The sequence below is a fragment of the Thamnophis elegans genome, chromosome 3 (assembly GCF_009769535.1).
Source record: "Thamnophis elegans isolate rThaEle1 chromosome 3, rThaEle1.pri, whole genome shotgun sequence".
NCBI classification, from domain to species: domain Eukaryota; kingdom Metazoa; phylum Chordata; class Lepidosauria; order Squamata; family Colubridae; genus Thamnophis; species Thamnophis elegans.
This window is the reverse complement of record NC_045543.1, coordinates 129,452,148-129,467,487: the sequence shown is the minus strand read 5'-3', so window position 1 is coordinate 129,467,487 and position 15,340 is coordinate 129,452,148. Positions and strand designations below refer to the sequence as shown.

Below are 15,340 nucleotides of genomic sequence, written 5' to 3'. Positions count from 1 at the left end.
TTCCACTCCATTCTTATTCTTATTCTATTCCATTCCACTCCACTCCACTCCACTCCACTCCATTCTATTCTTATTCTATTCCATTCCATTCCATTCCACTCCACTCCACTCCACTCTACTCTTCAGAACTAGAGCATATAGTTCTACATTAGTTCCAAAAGTTTTTTTTATGGAAAGGCCCTTTTCTGGCACTCAAGCACCCATTCATAGGGAACAAATGGTTCTGTACACTTTAAATTCAAGGAACAACTATTCTGACCGGTAGAACAGCTTACAATGGTTTTCTGTAAGCTTGCCTTATATTGTTGGCATGCAAAAGTAAAGAATTGGTGAGATTGTTCATAAATTCAGTTTCATAATTCAAGTTCATTTCTAATTATTAGTGAGCATTGCATTCCTCCAGTCCTTCTCTGATTCGTATTTAAATAACCCAGCTCTTCCCTTGCATTATTTCTACCCACCGCATTGGCAACTACTGGCATGAGATGGATTGATGAGGCAGCTGTGCCTCTTTTTCTGCCTCTCATTTCCTGCTAGCGCTTCTGTAAGAAGTTGGGAAAAAAGGAGTGAGAAGTTTGAAGAGTTATTGATCTGTGGTGGTATAGTGGTTAGAATGCTGTACTGCAGGCTACTTCTGCTGACTGCCATTTGGCAGTTCAATTCTGACCAGCTCAAGGTTGACTCAGCCTTCCATCCTTCCGAGATCAGTAAAATAAGGACTCAGATAGTTGAGGGGCAATATGCTGACATAAACCGCTTGGAGAGGGCTGTAAAGCACTGTGAAGTGGTATATAAGTCTAAAAGTTATAGTTATTGCTATTCCTGAGGCAGAAGAAGAAACTCCAAAGGCTGAGCTTCGGAGCCATTGGCAATTGGCATAGTAAAACCCCACAGTATTTCTTATTTTAGGGAGAAGCAGTTCAGCTTCTTCAGAGTGAATTGAACTCAAGCCTGAGGAAGCTTATTCTTTACTGTAGAAAACATGATCCACGCCTTGGAGTCTAGAAAAGCATTTTATTTCAGGAAAAAAATTGCAAGGAGAGAAATATAGACAACATTAAGGGCTCTTCCAGACAGGCTGCACTTCCAGCAAAGGTTTGACCTATTTCATTCATTCACTGGTTCATTTATTTGTTCCTTCATTCATTATTTTTATAAATAATTTAAGATAGCAAATAAATCTAATACTCCTTCCTCTTTGCATTTCTGCTGAGGGAAAGTGCCAGACCCAAGGTCACCTAGTTGGCTTTCATGGTTAAGGTGGGACTAGACTAAGGTGACCAGATTTTAACATTGGTAAAGAGGGACACCATTGACAGGGGGGGGTGTTTCTTGATTATTATTTTTAAAAAAATCGGGACTTTTTAAAAATGCCGCGGGACGCGGGACAAATTGTGAAATATCATGACTGTCCCGCCAAAAGCGGGACGTCTGGTCACCTTAGACTAGAATTCACAGTCCCCTGGCTTCTAGCTGGATGCCTTAACCACTAGGCCATGCTGGCTATGCCCTCTGCTCCGAAGCTGTGACTGGATCCTTATGAGTGTAAGCTTTCTTGGATTCCCCTATTCCAATCATAACTTCTCTTCTTAGGAAGAAATTCTGTTTCAAGCAACAATGCAGAATGACAAGCACTTAATAATGGTAAAAAGCACAGGCGGACAATAATGAATACTAAACAATTGTTGGTGCTCAGCTACTGGTCAAGGTAGGCAATTGCTGATTGGCTGCTTATTCTTTGTAGGCTCTATTGTGCTTGCAAATATTTAAAAAATGCTTGTGCATTTCTGAACATTTTGAAATTTATGAGCATGAAAAGTAGACTGGATCAATCCCAACTGTGCTTTAAAACATATTCAGGAGAATTCAGTGATAGAAAAACTGATAATCTTGAAGTAACCTTAATGCAAGAGATTTAAGAAGGAAAGCAGACTAATCGGGGATGGGTAGATGCATGCAGAAGTGAGCCATGTCCTTCTAGGGTTATAAGCTTGTTGATGATGTTCATTAAAATAAAGGTAGCACTCGGTGACCTCTACAAATGAGCTCATTCTCACATTATGTCAGTCTTACAAAGTATTCCAGACAAGAAACATACCCAGAAGTATTAGCTTTTAATTTATTATAAGATTACATTACTTTAAGAGGATGTTGCAAGTTTGAAAGTACATTTCTCCTTTGTCCAAGAAATTAGGGAGGTTCCATTCTGAGTCACTTAACAGAGCTTCATTGGTTCTGTGGGCTCAGCTGCCTCTTATCTCACCGTTGTTTGGTCATTCCCACGTATCATTACCCATGGACTATTCTTATAGATCCAGCCCAAAGTTATCGTGTGGCTATTCTGTCACAATAGGGGTGAAAAAATAAGGAAGTTCCAAAGAAAGACCACATTGTTCGAAGCTTTTGAAGCACAGTATCTGCAAGTTTCATCTAAAAGCACCAACTGGCAACATAATGGATGGAGAGAAAAGTAAAAATTTACATTTAGGCAAGAAAAATCAAAGACACAAGTATAGAATAGGTGGTACCTTGCTCAATAGTAGTAACTGTGAGAGGGGTCTTGGAATCCTAGTGGACGATCACTTGAATATGAGCCTTCAGGGTGCAGTAGCTGCCAAAATAGCCAATGCAGTCCTTGGTTGCATTAATAGAAGGATATAATTAAGATAATATCAAGTATTAATACTACTTTATAATGCCTTGGTAAGACCACAGTTGGAATATTGCATCCAGTTTTGGTCGCCATGATGTGAAAAAAATGTTGAGACTCTAGAAAGAGTGCAGAGAAGAGCAACAAAGAGGATTAGGAGACTGGAAGCTATATGAAGAACGGTTGCAGGAACTATGTCTAGTTTAATGAAAAGAAGGACTATGGGAGACATGATAGTAGTGTTCCAATATCTCAGGTGTTGCCACAAGGAAGGGGGGGGAGGTGTCAACCTATTCTGCAAAGCACCTGAAGGCAGGACAAGAAGTAATGGATGGAAACTAATCAAGGATAGAAGCAACCTAGAACTAAGAATATATTTCCTGATAATTAGAACAATTAATCAATGGAACAACTTGCCTCCAGAAGTTGTGGGTGCTCCAACACTGGAGGTTTTTAAGAAGAGATTGGACAACCATTTGTCTGAAATGGTATAGGGTTTCCTGCTTGAGCAGTGGGTTGGACTAGAAGACCTCCAAGGTCCCTTTCAACTCTGTTATTCTGTTGTTCTGATGGCATCCTGCAGGGTTTTTTTTTGGGGGGGGGGGAAGGATGCATGGAGAAGCATAGGCAGCGCAAGGCACCGAGACAGAGGAAGGGTGGAATAACCTGGCACAGCAGCTTCCCCTCTCCCCCCTACCTGCCTGTCTTCTTCAGAAACTACAGCAGGTTACATGCTCTGGCCAGCTGGTGTGGCAGGAACTAGTTACAACTAGGTTGCGCTGGTCTGAGGCAGCTCAGTCCGTGTGGTGACTCAGAGGCTGCTGGACAAGTCACTCCTGAAGCCTGCCAAGTATGCTCCTTTCTAGCTGGCAGAACAGGAGTAATCCAGCCCTTTCTGGCAAGAGAAGACCGGGCAATAAATTTGCCTGCCAGCTTCATAAATAATGACTACAGACCGAGCCTCTCCATTTTCCTCCTCACTTTTTAGGTATGTACAGAGCACTCTGAGACTACAGCAGAAACCAATTTGTCCTTTTCTGTTATGCATAATTGAAGCAGGGCACAATTTAAATTTTTCTCCCTTCTCCCACATTTATTTCCCCGATTGCAGTTCCCTCTGCCCCAAAGAGGCCCATCAAGCAAGTTTCTTTTAGCTATTTTAACAAAGTTAAACACTGGCATATTTTTTTTTTAGCTTTATAAGGATATGGCTACGTATGTTTTCTTGCACGGAACAATTGCCCCATTGAGTCTGGCTAAAGACAAACTGTCTTTTGCAGTCACGACATAAGTCTAAGATTGAAAACAAGGCTTGTCAGATGTTACATCTTTTCTATCCTGCTCTACGGATAGAAAGAAGAAACTGAAGAAACTAGAAGCATTTGAAATGTGGCTTTACAGGCGGCTATTACGTATAAGCTGGGTTGACAAAATCAGAAATGAGGAGGTGATAAGCCACCTGGGGAAGCCAAGGGAAATCATCAAAGCCATTAAAAAGCAAAAGTTAAAATATTTTGGACATGTGATGCGACACCCAGAAAAATACGGCCTCCTACACTTAAGCCTCCAGGGAAAAATTGAAGGCAAACGAAATCCAGGCAGAAGAAGAACGTCATGGCTTCAAAATCTAAGGGACTTTTTTGGACAAAACTCAGCAGCACCTTTTCATGCAGTGGTTGACAAAAATAGGATTGCCAACATGATTGCCAACCATGGTAGTATTCAGCACGTTCTGACCAGCTCTGGAGAACCGGTAGCGGAATTTTTGAATAGTTCGGAGAACCGGTAAATACCACCTCTGACTGGCTCCGCCCCATCTATTCTCTCCATCCTGAGTCTCAGCTGATTGGGAGAGAATGGGGATTTTGCAATATCCTTCCCCTGCCACACCCACCAAGCCATGCCACACCCTCCAAGCCACACTCATAGAACCGGTAGTAAAAAAAAATTGAATCCCACCACTGTCGCCAACGTCTGATGATGGACTTGGCATAAGAAGAAAAAGAAGAAAGACAAACAAGCTGCCATTTGTAGCTGGAATGAGAAAGAATCAATGTTTGCTTCACTGGGGTGAAAATAATCCCTGGTCCATTGACACAAATGGAAGAAAAATGATACATTGGAATAGTTTGGAATTAGAATAGCTTGGACGCTAGTTATGCACTTCTGGGAAGAAATTAGAGACAAGTTCTCAGGTTGGAGTCGTCCCTGTCGACTCAGAAGCGGAAACCCGATAATCTTATCATTTTTGCAGTCAAGGTTCTCCTCCCAGAGATCTTAAGGCTGTAGCCTTAGCATATTTTGGAAATAAATACTTTAAATAACTGAAGTTTGGAACGAAAATGAAATAAATTGTAATTTAAATCATTTTGAAACCTGTCTTGAAATATTCATGAAACATACAACTTTGGGTGCATTTCCCCCCCCCTCAAAATAAATAAATTTAATGGACTTACTAATAAATGGGTGTCTGATATAGGCTGGCAACAGACTGACTCATCCTTCCAGAGAGAAAATTGTAATCTGTATACAGTAGATAAGGCCAACTTGCAACAGAAACATCCAGTTGGTTTGGTTCAAATTTTACTGGCAAATGACTAGATTTACACTTTCTGAATGTTGCATATACAGTAGTAGTATGGTAATATTTGCAATTTCTAAATTTTGCAATGAGAATGTTTTTTTTAAAAAAAACAGGGGAATGTACAAACAAAAATATATTACATTAGTGAAAAAATGTGTCAGTGTGTTTGTGTGTGTGTATCTCAAATAGATTAAACTTTCTTTACAGTCTTAATAAATAAATATTGAAAGAAAATGAAATAAACCATAACAGAAATCGGGGAAAAAACTGATTCAACCATCCCTATTATAAATCTGAAATGTTTCTATGTGTCAACTACAATTTCTTGTTCATTGATACTGTTGGGACTACAGCCACCTGAATTCCATATTCAATGTATTGACTTATCAGTCCACAGAAATCTTCTGTAAGTTCTCTAATCACTTTTACAGTATCTGTAATGGTTTTCTATGCCACCAGTGCCCTATTTGTTAATAGTTTATGAAATTGGAGATGTTTAGCTTGATCCCCTGACACCAATATTATTGCCAAGAAGCACTGAGACCACAGAGCTAAAAACAGGACTTGCCTAACCCTGTTGAAACTGGAACAATGTGTTTCAAAGAAACATCACACACTAAAGATGGTGTTGTTTCTCATTGAAGTGTGACTATGCTGTTGATTGCATCATCTATGTTCATTTAAAGAATATTGTGTTAAATCAGAACTTGGGGAACTCAAGGAGGATATGTAAAAAAGGAGATTGTGTGTGTGTGTGTGTGTGTGTGTGTGTGGTCTTGTATTCAGGTCCTTTCCCATGTAAGATTGAGATTGTCTTGGCAACGTTTCAGTGAGGTCCCACTCACCATCTTCAGGCTGGTGTTTTCGGCTTTGTACTTGTGTGAGTAAGGCATGGTCAGACCTGTTGTCTTTCTATAAATCTTGGGGGGGGGGGGAGTGCTGGCTTTGTTGCTGTAAGTGGGTTGATTGGCTGTGTAGTTGCATCCTGATTGGTAGATGGAGTTGATGTTTGTAGATTGGTCGGCTGTTTCGTATCATCCTGTGTGGCTGAGGTGCTGGCTGTGTGTCCATTGTTCTTTTGTGTTGTAACGACATGGGTGGTGGGTGGGGTTTGTTTGTTGACGAGAGCTGGTTTCCAGATGTCTGGTAGGCGGGAGTATCATCACGTTTATTCATGTTGTGGGGGTGTTTCTCTATTTTGATGGCTTCCATAATTATTCTCTTGTTGAAGTGTTCTATTTTGGAGATTAATTTGGTTCCTTCAAAATCAATTTCATGTCCTGTTGCTTTAAGGTGCTAGAAAAGGGAGGAATTTTTTTTCTTTTTTTCTGACTGCGTTCTTGTGTTCTGCGATGCGTGCATTTATTCTCCTATTAGTTTGTCCAATGTATATGGCAGGGCAGATTTTTCATGGTATTTCATAGACTCCTTGGTTTTCTAGCTGGATATTGTCTTTGGGGTTTCTTAAGATGTTGGCTATTGTTTGGCCAGTGCTGAAGGCTGTCTTGATATTGTGCTTGTGGAGAATTTTGCTGATTTTATCTGTGGTAAATCCAGAGATATCCAGAGTCTCCCTTTGGATTAGGTTGGTAATTGTTTTTCGTTGGAATCTGTTGGAGATTAATTCGTTTGTGAGAGTGTGTAATTCAGTTTTCAGGTAGTCTTTGTTGGCTAGGCGTTTGGTTCTGGAGATGAGGGTCTTGGCTACAGAGTTCATCTGTGCAGGGTGGTGATGGGATTGTGCGTTTAAATAACGGGTTGGTGTGTGTTTTTTTTCCAGGAGATGATGTGTCCTAGGGAGCCATTGGGTTTTTTGTAATTAGGACATTCAGGAAGGGAAGTTGGTTGTTTGCTTCTATTTCCATGGTGAATTGTATTTTGGGATGTAGGCTGTTGAGATGTGTGAGGAAGTTGTCCAGTTTTTCTTTCCCGTGTGGCCAAATCATGAAAGTGTCACCAACATATCTAAGCCAGAGTTTGGGTTTGTGTTCAGATTTATCTAAGGCATTAGTTTCAAAATGTTCCATGTATAAGTTTGCGATGACGGGTGAGAGGGGTGATCCCATAGGTGCTCCTTCTATCTGTTTGTATCTTTGTCCATTATGGATGAAGAATGTGTTGGTTAGGCAGTGGTTGGTCAGGTCCAGGATGTGTTTAGTGAAATTGTATTTGTTCTGGATTGCTGTTCTTTTATAGGCACTTGGGTGAAGAGGGATATGACATCGAAGCTGGGTAGGTCGCTGGGTTGCAGATTTTGTTTCTTTATTGTTTCTATGAAGTGGAGTGAGTTTTGTACGTGTGAGGTGATGGATTCTGTGTAGGGTTGAAGTTGTTTGGCAAGGAATTTGGCAGGATTCTGTAGAGGTCAGCCTATGGAGCTGACTATGGGTCTGAGTGGTGTTCCTTCTTTGTGTATCTTGGGGAGGCCATAGAGCTTGGGGCATCTGGATGATTTCTCTCTGGGGATGATTCTTTGCTGGATCTCTTCACTGATGGGAGAGGCTTTTATTTTAGATTTGGTGGTTTTTTTCCAGGTAGGTGGTGGGATCTGTGTTTAGAGGTTTGTAAGCGGGGTCTTGGAGTAGGTTGGATAGTTTGGCTTGGTAGTCAGACATGTTCATCACCACTGTGGTGTTGCCTTTGTCTGCTGGGAGAATGATTATGTTGTTGTCTTTCCTCAAGTTGGTGAGTGCTTTTTGTTCTTCTTTCTGTAAGTTGCTTCTGGGTGGATTGCTGGAGCAGAGGACGTTGGTGACTTCAAGTCTGATTTTATTGGCTTCATCTGATTTTGGTGAGGGTAGCTACAACTCCGCATATGATGTTTTCAGTGGGGATGCATTTAGGGGCGACTGAAAAGTTGAAGACCTGAATACAACAAGACCAGTGTGTGTGTGTGTGTGTGTGTGTGTGTGTGTGTATGTATGTATGTATGTATGTATGTATGTATGTATGTATATATATATATATACATATATATATATATATATATACTTAAAGTCACAACCCCTGGTATGCCCAAGTATGGGAGGAAGGTCACACTTCCACTCTCTGTCATTAGGCTCGTCACAAGAGACCATCCAGACAGAAACCCAATATTTTTTACTGTTGCCTTTTTTGTTACATTTGTTATATTTATGCTGATAAATAAATAAAGGGAGACTAGTATAGATCTATTTCAAGCTATTTAGCTCTCATCAGCTAGCCATACCCAAGTTTGGGAATCGAACCTGTGCTCCATTGCCTCCCAGGCAGGGAGTTAACCATTTGAGCTCGTCTCTTGTGACGAGCCTAATGACAGAGAGTGGAAGTGTGACCTTCCTCCCATACTTGGGCATACCAGGGGTTGTGACTTTAAGTATATACCTCCCACCCTGGCTGGCTGATAAGGAGTCGTTCTCTGTAGCTCAAATGGTTAACTCCCTGCCTGGGAGGCAATGGAGCACAGGTTCGATTCCCAAACTTGGGTATGGCTAGCTGATGAGAGCTAAATAGCTTGAAATAGATCTATACTAGTCTCCCTTTATTTATTTATCAGCATAAATATAACAAATGTAACAAAAAAGGCAACAGTAAAAAATATTGGGTTTCTGTCTGGATGGTCTCTTGTGACGAGCCTAATGACAGAGAGTGGAAGTGTGACCTTCCTCCCATACTTGGGCATACCAGGGGTTGTGACTTTAAGTATATACCTCCCACCCTGGCTGGCTGATAAGGAGTCGTTCTCTGTAGCTCAAATGGTTAACTCCCTGCCTGGGAGGCAATGGAGCACAGGTTCGATTCCCAAACTTGGGTATGGCTAGCTGATGAGAGCTAAATAGCTTGAAATAGATCTATACTAGTCTCCCTTTATTTATTTATCAGCATAAATATAACATACATACATACATACATACATACATACATACATACATACATATATATATATATATATATTCTAAAAAGAGAAGATGCTTTATGGCCACATTTTGGCAACCTGGTGCCCTCACAGAATCGCCATTGTAGTAATTTGTCTGAAATGGTATAGGACAGTGATGGCGAACCTATAGCATGCGTACCACAGGTGGCACATGGAGCCATTTGTCAGGGCACGCAAGGCGCTGAGTTCACCCTTTTTAAAGCCATTTTTCATCCTCCCCAGGCTCCATAGGCTTTATGGGAACCTGGGGAGGGCAAAAAGAGCCTCCCCCACCCACCCCGGAGGCCCTCTGGAGGTTTCATGAGCTTCCCTGAAGCCTCCGGAGGGCAAAAAAACAGCCCTATGGACAAATCGGAAGTTCGGGGATGGACTTCCAGTTTGCTCGGAGGGTTGTTTTGACTGCTCCGAAGGCTTCAGGGAAGCCTCCTGAAGGTTCCTGAAGCCTTCGGAGCGCTTAAAACGACCCTCCGAGCAAACTGGAAGTGATTTCCTGTTTGCTTGGAGCGTCATTTTGACTGCTCTGGAGGGCTTCTGGGGGGCGGGGGAGGCTGTTTTCGCCCTCCACAGGTTCCTATAAAGCCTCTGGAGCCTGGGGAGGGTGAAAAAAGCATGCAAAAAATGGGGGGTCACGCCTGTAGTGCGCGCATGCGCACTGGGGGTTGTGCATTGCATTATGGGTGCAGCACGCCCACACATGATTCCCCCTGCGCTCCCCCCACTTATGGCATGCGAGCCAAAAAAGGTTCGCCATCGCTGATATAGGATCTCCTGCTTGATCATTGGACTAGAAGACCTCCAACTCTGTAATTCCATATTCTGTTACAATGCTACTGGTGCCAGCCTTTAGCAAATATGGAAGACTGGGAAGTGCAAAAATTCTATAGTCATCCCAATGACACCAAACAGAATTTCAAGAACGTATTAAAATATGGCATAGATTAAGACAAACGTTGTGCAGGAGACTAGGGGAAAGCATCGTAATGAGGTTTTCAACAATTTGGACTGATTTCAGATAGTTTCAGTTATGCCAGTTATGAAAGGGAGATCATATTTTAAATTTTTTTCAGACAGTTGGATTTGTTTTGGTTTTAAAATTTATTTTAGGTGGTGCACTGCAATTTTTGCATGCTTCTTGACTCAACATACCAAGGATCGTGTTTCTAATTTTAGCCAACTGTGCCTCTAAAATCCAGTTAAGCAATTTGAGGGATGTCCACTGTCTGCAACAACTAAATTTCATGGACCTCCTTAATAATGTTCAAAAGATTCTAATTCCTCAGTGTGTGAAAAAGTTAGAATGATATGGCAAATGACTTAAAATGGTACTGTAATATTCTTAGCAAAGTTTCTTTCTCTTGTTCCATTTTTAAAAAAATACGAAATCCCCTCTTTGGTTTAAAAATGTCACCTGAAGCAGCAACATATAAGTAAATATATATAAAGTAAATATATATAGCTGATAAAGGAAGAGATCCTGTGGCTTAGTGGCTAATATAACTGCCTGATATGTAATACAGCCCAGGTTCGATTCCCACTAAGGGTATGGCTAGCTGATGAGAGCTAAATAGCTTGAAATAGATCTATACTAGTCTCCCCTTATTTATTTATCAGCACAAATGCAATATATATATACATACATACATACACACACACACACACACACACACACACACACACACACACACACATATACATGTATATATAACAAGTTGTGGCTGATGAATCAGTTGTTAGTGGTGAAGGCCCATCAGAGGTGAGTCCCTACCAGTTCACACCAATTCAGTAGAACTGGTTCGTCAAATCTACCGAACCGGTTAGAAGAGGTTCCACCAGTGGACCCAGAAAGCAGGCCACACCTACAGAAGACGTTCCAAAATTTTTTGAAACCCACCACTGAGGCCCATGTTCTAAATCTCTGAAGTTATAAAAGTCCTTTGAAAACCTCAGTGTAAGATCTACAGTATGTAATCCCTGAATTTGAAAGGACATCTTTCAAACTGAGTTTGAAGCATTCCACGGACCTCCCCAGAATTAAAACTGCACGTTGCAACATATGGGAGATGTTGACATTAATCATTTGCTTCAGTCTTCTATGATTGCTTCTGAATGTCTTTTTTTGCTTAGAAAGCAGCTCTTCCTACTTGAACGTATGGACATGGGCAAATTATTTAAGACGGTTAAATAATGAAAAATAATGTTAAACCTAATATCCTCCAACTCAGCGTAAAATCAGATGTTCCAAATCAGAGCCTACATTGTTCTCACAATAGGCTTAGTGCAGTGGTGGGATTCAAATAATTTAACAACAATCAGTGGTTCTCTGCCCTGATGACCAGCTGGGCAGGCGGGGATCAGTGGTCATGTGACTGGGTGGGCGTGGCCAACTCAATGTCACTCAGGTCGATGGGCGCTTCACCTTAGCTGTTACAATGTAACAAGGCTTAACTGGAGAGGCAGTTTCTGTAAACAAGGTAATAAAGATTAGGCTAGAAACAACACCAGAATGTTTCCTTCCTGCCTTCTTTACAGGATTAGCTCTGTAAAGTGGGTGGGGGGGGGCCCAAAATGAGATTTCTTGCAACAATCGGTTCTCCGAACTGCTTAGAAAGTTAAGAACCGTTTCTCCTGAATAGATACGAACTGGCTGAATCCCACCACTGGCTCAGTGGTCACCATTCACCAAACCTTTGGAGAAATCATCAAGAACCAAGCTACCATTCTCAAGGAAACTCATACAATTCCTAACTTCTCGTTGCAATAAATAGAAATAATTTCATTGTATTTATTTTGTACAATGACAATAAAGACTATACTACTATTTCAGTCTGTTCATTTCAGCTCTGCTTCGCTCACAGAATCTACCAACATTGGCTTCTTTTAGCGTCATGTTAAGTCAGGGTTTTTTCAAATATAGTTTGTTGAATAAGCCATATTGCCCTCTTTCATAGATACCGATGGTCTATAAGGGGTGGATTTGTACATCATTCTTTGTAAATATAATTTAAAAATACATTGAACCCACACTACGGCGTGAACTAGCAAAAACTAGCTGCTCAACTTTGGAAAGAGGGTGGGGCTATTGTGATATATATTCTTTATCACTATTCAGAGGTTTTAAAATTTTATTTTTGTCAGGTGTTGCTTAAAGGCATTTTGGAATAGAGCAGCATCTAAAACAGTAATAAATATAGAACTCAGTAAAACAAAATGACATATTGTATGTTCAACATTTCTTCTGCTAAAATATGCTTTAGCACAAGTAGACATCTCCCATTTTTACATTCAAGGTTATAATGTTGCCCCTTGTGCCACCCCCAACCTCCAATTAAATTACAAATTAAGTGAACCTGAATGCAGTCTACATTATTTTAGTAGATCCCACTTTTAACCAAAAGTCCAGGAACCATTGATTTAAAGCTGAGTTTATACAAATCACAATTCTTTATATCTCATAAATAATCAGTCTGAGAATAATCACTTAAAGGACTGTGAAAACACTTATTGGATTATATACAACTACCCTAAGATTATTGGAGACTTGAATATTTAAATAAGATCTTCAATTAAAAGATTCCTGAGTGTTATGTTATATGATTGAATTCACAAAGGTGATTTGAGGAGGTTTGGATAATCCTCTGGTTGATTTAAATGGATTTGACTGATTATTTATGAGATATAAAGAATTGTGATGAGATATAGAGAATTGTGATTTCTATAAGCTACATTATTGAAGTGGTTAAATGATGCTGTGACTTGAATTAAATCTCCAGGATTTCAATGAATCCACTCTGAGTAACTCCATATCTGGAATTCACTTTATAAACATATACTCACAATATAAACCTTAGTATTTCCACCCAAAAAGAAAACCATCTTAAAACATAAGCAATAATGTTGTTTTTCTTTGATTTTCAATAATGCCACTAGATGGCACACTTCTAAGGTTAGATTTCTCAATATTTTTCAATATTTTACACTCACTATTGTTGTTTCCCGATGCCCTTTGGAGGTGTGTGTGTGTATGTGTGTGTGTTGTGTGAACAATCTTTAGGGAAATGGATTTATCAAAAACAGCTTGGTGCCTTACAGATGCTCAAGATTGCAATTCCAGTATGGAATGGAAGAGTCCAAACAGACAATGCTATTATCCGTTCAGATGGATGTACCAATAACTGATATTGAATTTCAGAACATCTGGAAGGTATTCCGGAGGGGCACATGGAATCTGTTGTCACTGTGTTCCTATTATTATATTTAGTATGGATACAAAAGCACTAGGGGGAGAGGCGTGTCAGCCTTTCCAAGTAAACCAGACAGGAAATAATAAAACTAATTTCTACTTTATTGTAAGGCTACATTAACAGAATTCTTCAAGTCTGAAAGTACAAAGTTTCCACCATCACTTTTAACTGATCCATTGGGGCAGATCAGTGGTGGGATACTTTACCAACCAGTTCTCTGCCCTAATGACCAGCTGGGTAGGCGGGGTTCGGTGGTCATGTGATTATATGGGCGTGGCCAAGTCAATGTCACTCAGGTCGATGGGCACTTCACCTTAGTTGTTACAATGGTAATAAGGGTTAACTGGAGAGGCAGTTTCTGTAAGCAGTGCAATAAAGATTAGGCTAGAAACAACACCAGATTGTTTCCTTCCTGCCTTCCTTACAGGATTAGCGCTGTAAAGTGGGAAAAAACAAAAGATTTCTTCCAACAACCGGTTCTCCGAACTGCTTAGAAAGTTACCAACCGGTTCTCCCGAATAGGTGCGAACTGACTGAATCCCACCACTGGGGCAGATCCTTTCTACTTCTGACTTTTAAGCTGTTGGGGGCTCCTGCTTCTCTTGTCTGAGTACCCAACATCTCATTCCCCTTTTCTCCAATGTCATCCCACAGTCCATTACAGGAGAAACACGTGATGTAATTATGTTCATGACATCATCATGATTTGTGTTTGGAGAGTTTATTATGAATATTCCAGTGTAATTGCCTATACTTGCTATTTGATTTACAGATGAATTTCTTGACCAGGGATGGGACCAAATTCTACTCCAAGTGAATTTTTCATTGCAGAATTTATGACAAAATAGCCAAGGTAACAGAGGTTTCTCTATCCTAGCATCTTCCAGATAGTTACAGTACATCTTCAATTATCCATAGGTCTTTTCCAAGACACTATCTTCCAAACACTAGCAAGCAATGCCACCTATCTTGGCAATTTGCATTTGCAATGTTCTATGTGTACATAAAATATGTTTATGACAAAATGTTCAACTGTCCTGCAGATTTTTGTCTTTTATTTCTCACAATTTCTGTAATTTGATCAGAAAGTATTTTTCCAAGGAAAACTGATCAACGAAAACAAGGTTGAAGACACATTTAGTTGGTTTTTTCCCTTTCAAAGTAAAGAAGCATTCTATGATTTCAAAGAAATCCTAAGAACTCTACTGGTTTTAGTCTTTGGAATTATTTTTCTCCCAAAAGTATAACAGGGATTGTTAAAATGAACCCAGGAAGAAGCCTTAGGCCTTGGAAAAACTGAGACATAGATTTCTTTTTAGGGGCATTTAATTAGCTTGACATGGATTGGAAATTGGCTTCAAGTAGTAAAATAACCCTGAATTCACCTGGGATATTTTTTTAAACGTTTGCTTTTAATAGCAATTAAAGCAACAAATTAATCACATTAATTTCAGGAAACAATGGATTTACCTTCATCTTTGTGTCTGTTGCAGCCAAAGCTGTGGAACACGTAGATGTCAGTTACGGGGTTTCCAGTTTGGTCCATGGTCCACGTGGTTCTTCTTTTTTTGAAATGAAGCGTGTCCTTCATTTGATGTTCAAAGCTAATGGTCAAAGAAAAGGTACTTTTTGTGCAGAAAACTTCTGTGCAGAAAACTCTTATATCTGAAAGCACATCATTTACTTTTACAGCAGTGGTTTGCTGGGTTCTCATAATCAAGATCCATAGAGCTGTCAAAACCTTCCACAGAATTCTGCAACATTAATATTGCTTTCTTTTTCTCCGTGCAGACTCTTCGCGAGCAACAGCAGCAGTTATGAAGTCACCCTGGCAAATGTATCTTTACTCCTGTTCGTATTTAGCTCTGTCACAATTTTTTTTTCCTGAAGCCCGAAGCAGTTTCTTCTGAATTGAAACTGCAGGAAACCCCACGTTCTAAGACCAGAAG

General features: G+C 40.2%; 1 protein-coding gene across 1 annotated transcript in view; it reads right to left on the bottom strand.

Moving 5' to 3' along the window:
- RANBP3L (RAN binding protein 3 like) overlaps positions 1-15,013 on the bottom strand; it is a 61,166-nt gene extending 46,153 nt beyond the window's left edge. Inside the window, exon 1 of the mRNA XM_032213894.1 lies at positions 14,862-15,013. Coding sequence (XP_032069785.1) covers positions 14,862-14,982 — 121 coding nt within the window. The 5' untranslated portion in view covers positions 14,983-15,013. The remainder of the gene's footprint in view (positions 1-14,861) is intronic.
- Positions 15,014-15,340: the final 327 nt, after the last annotated feature.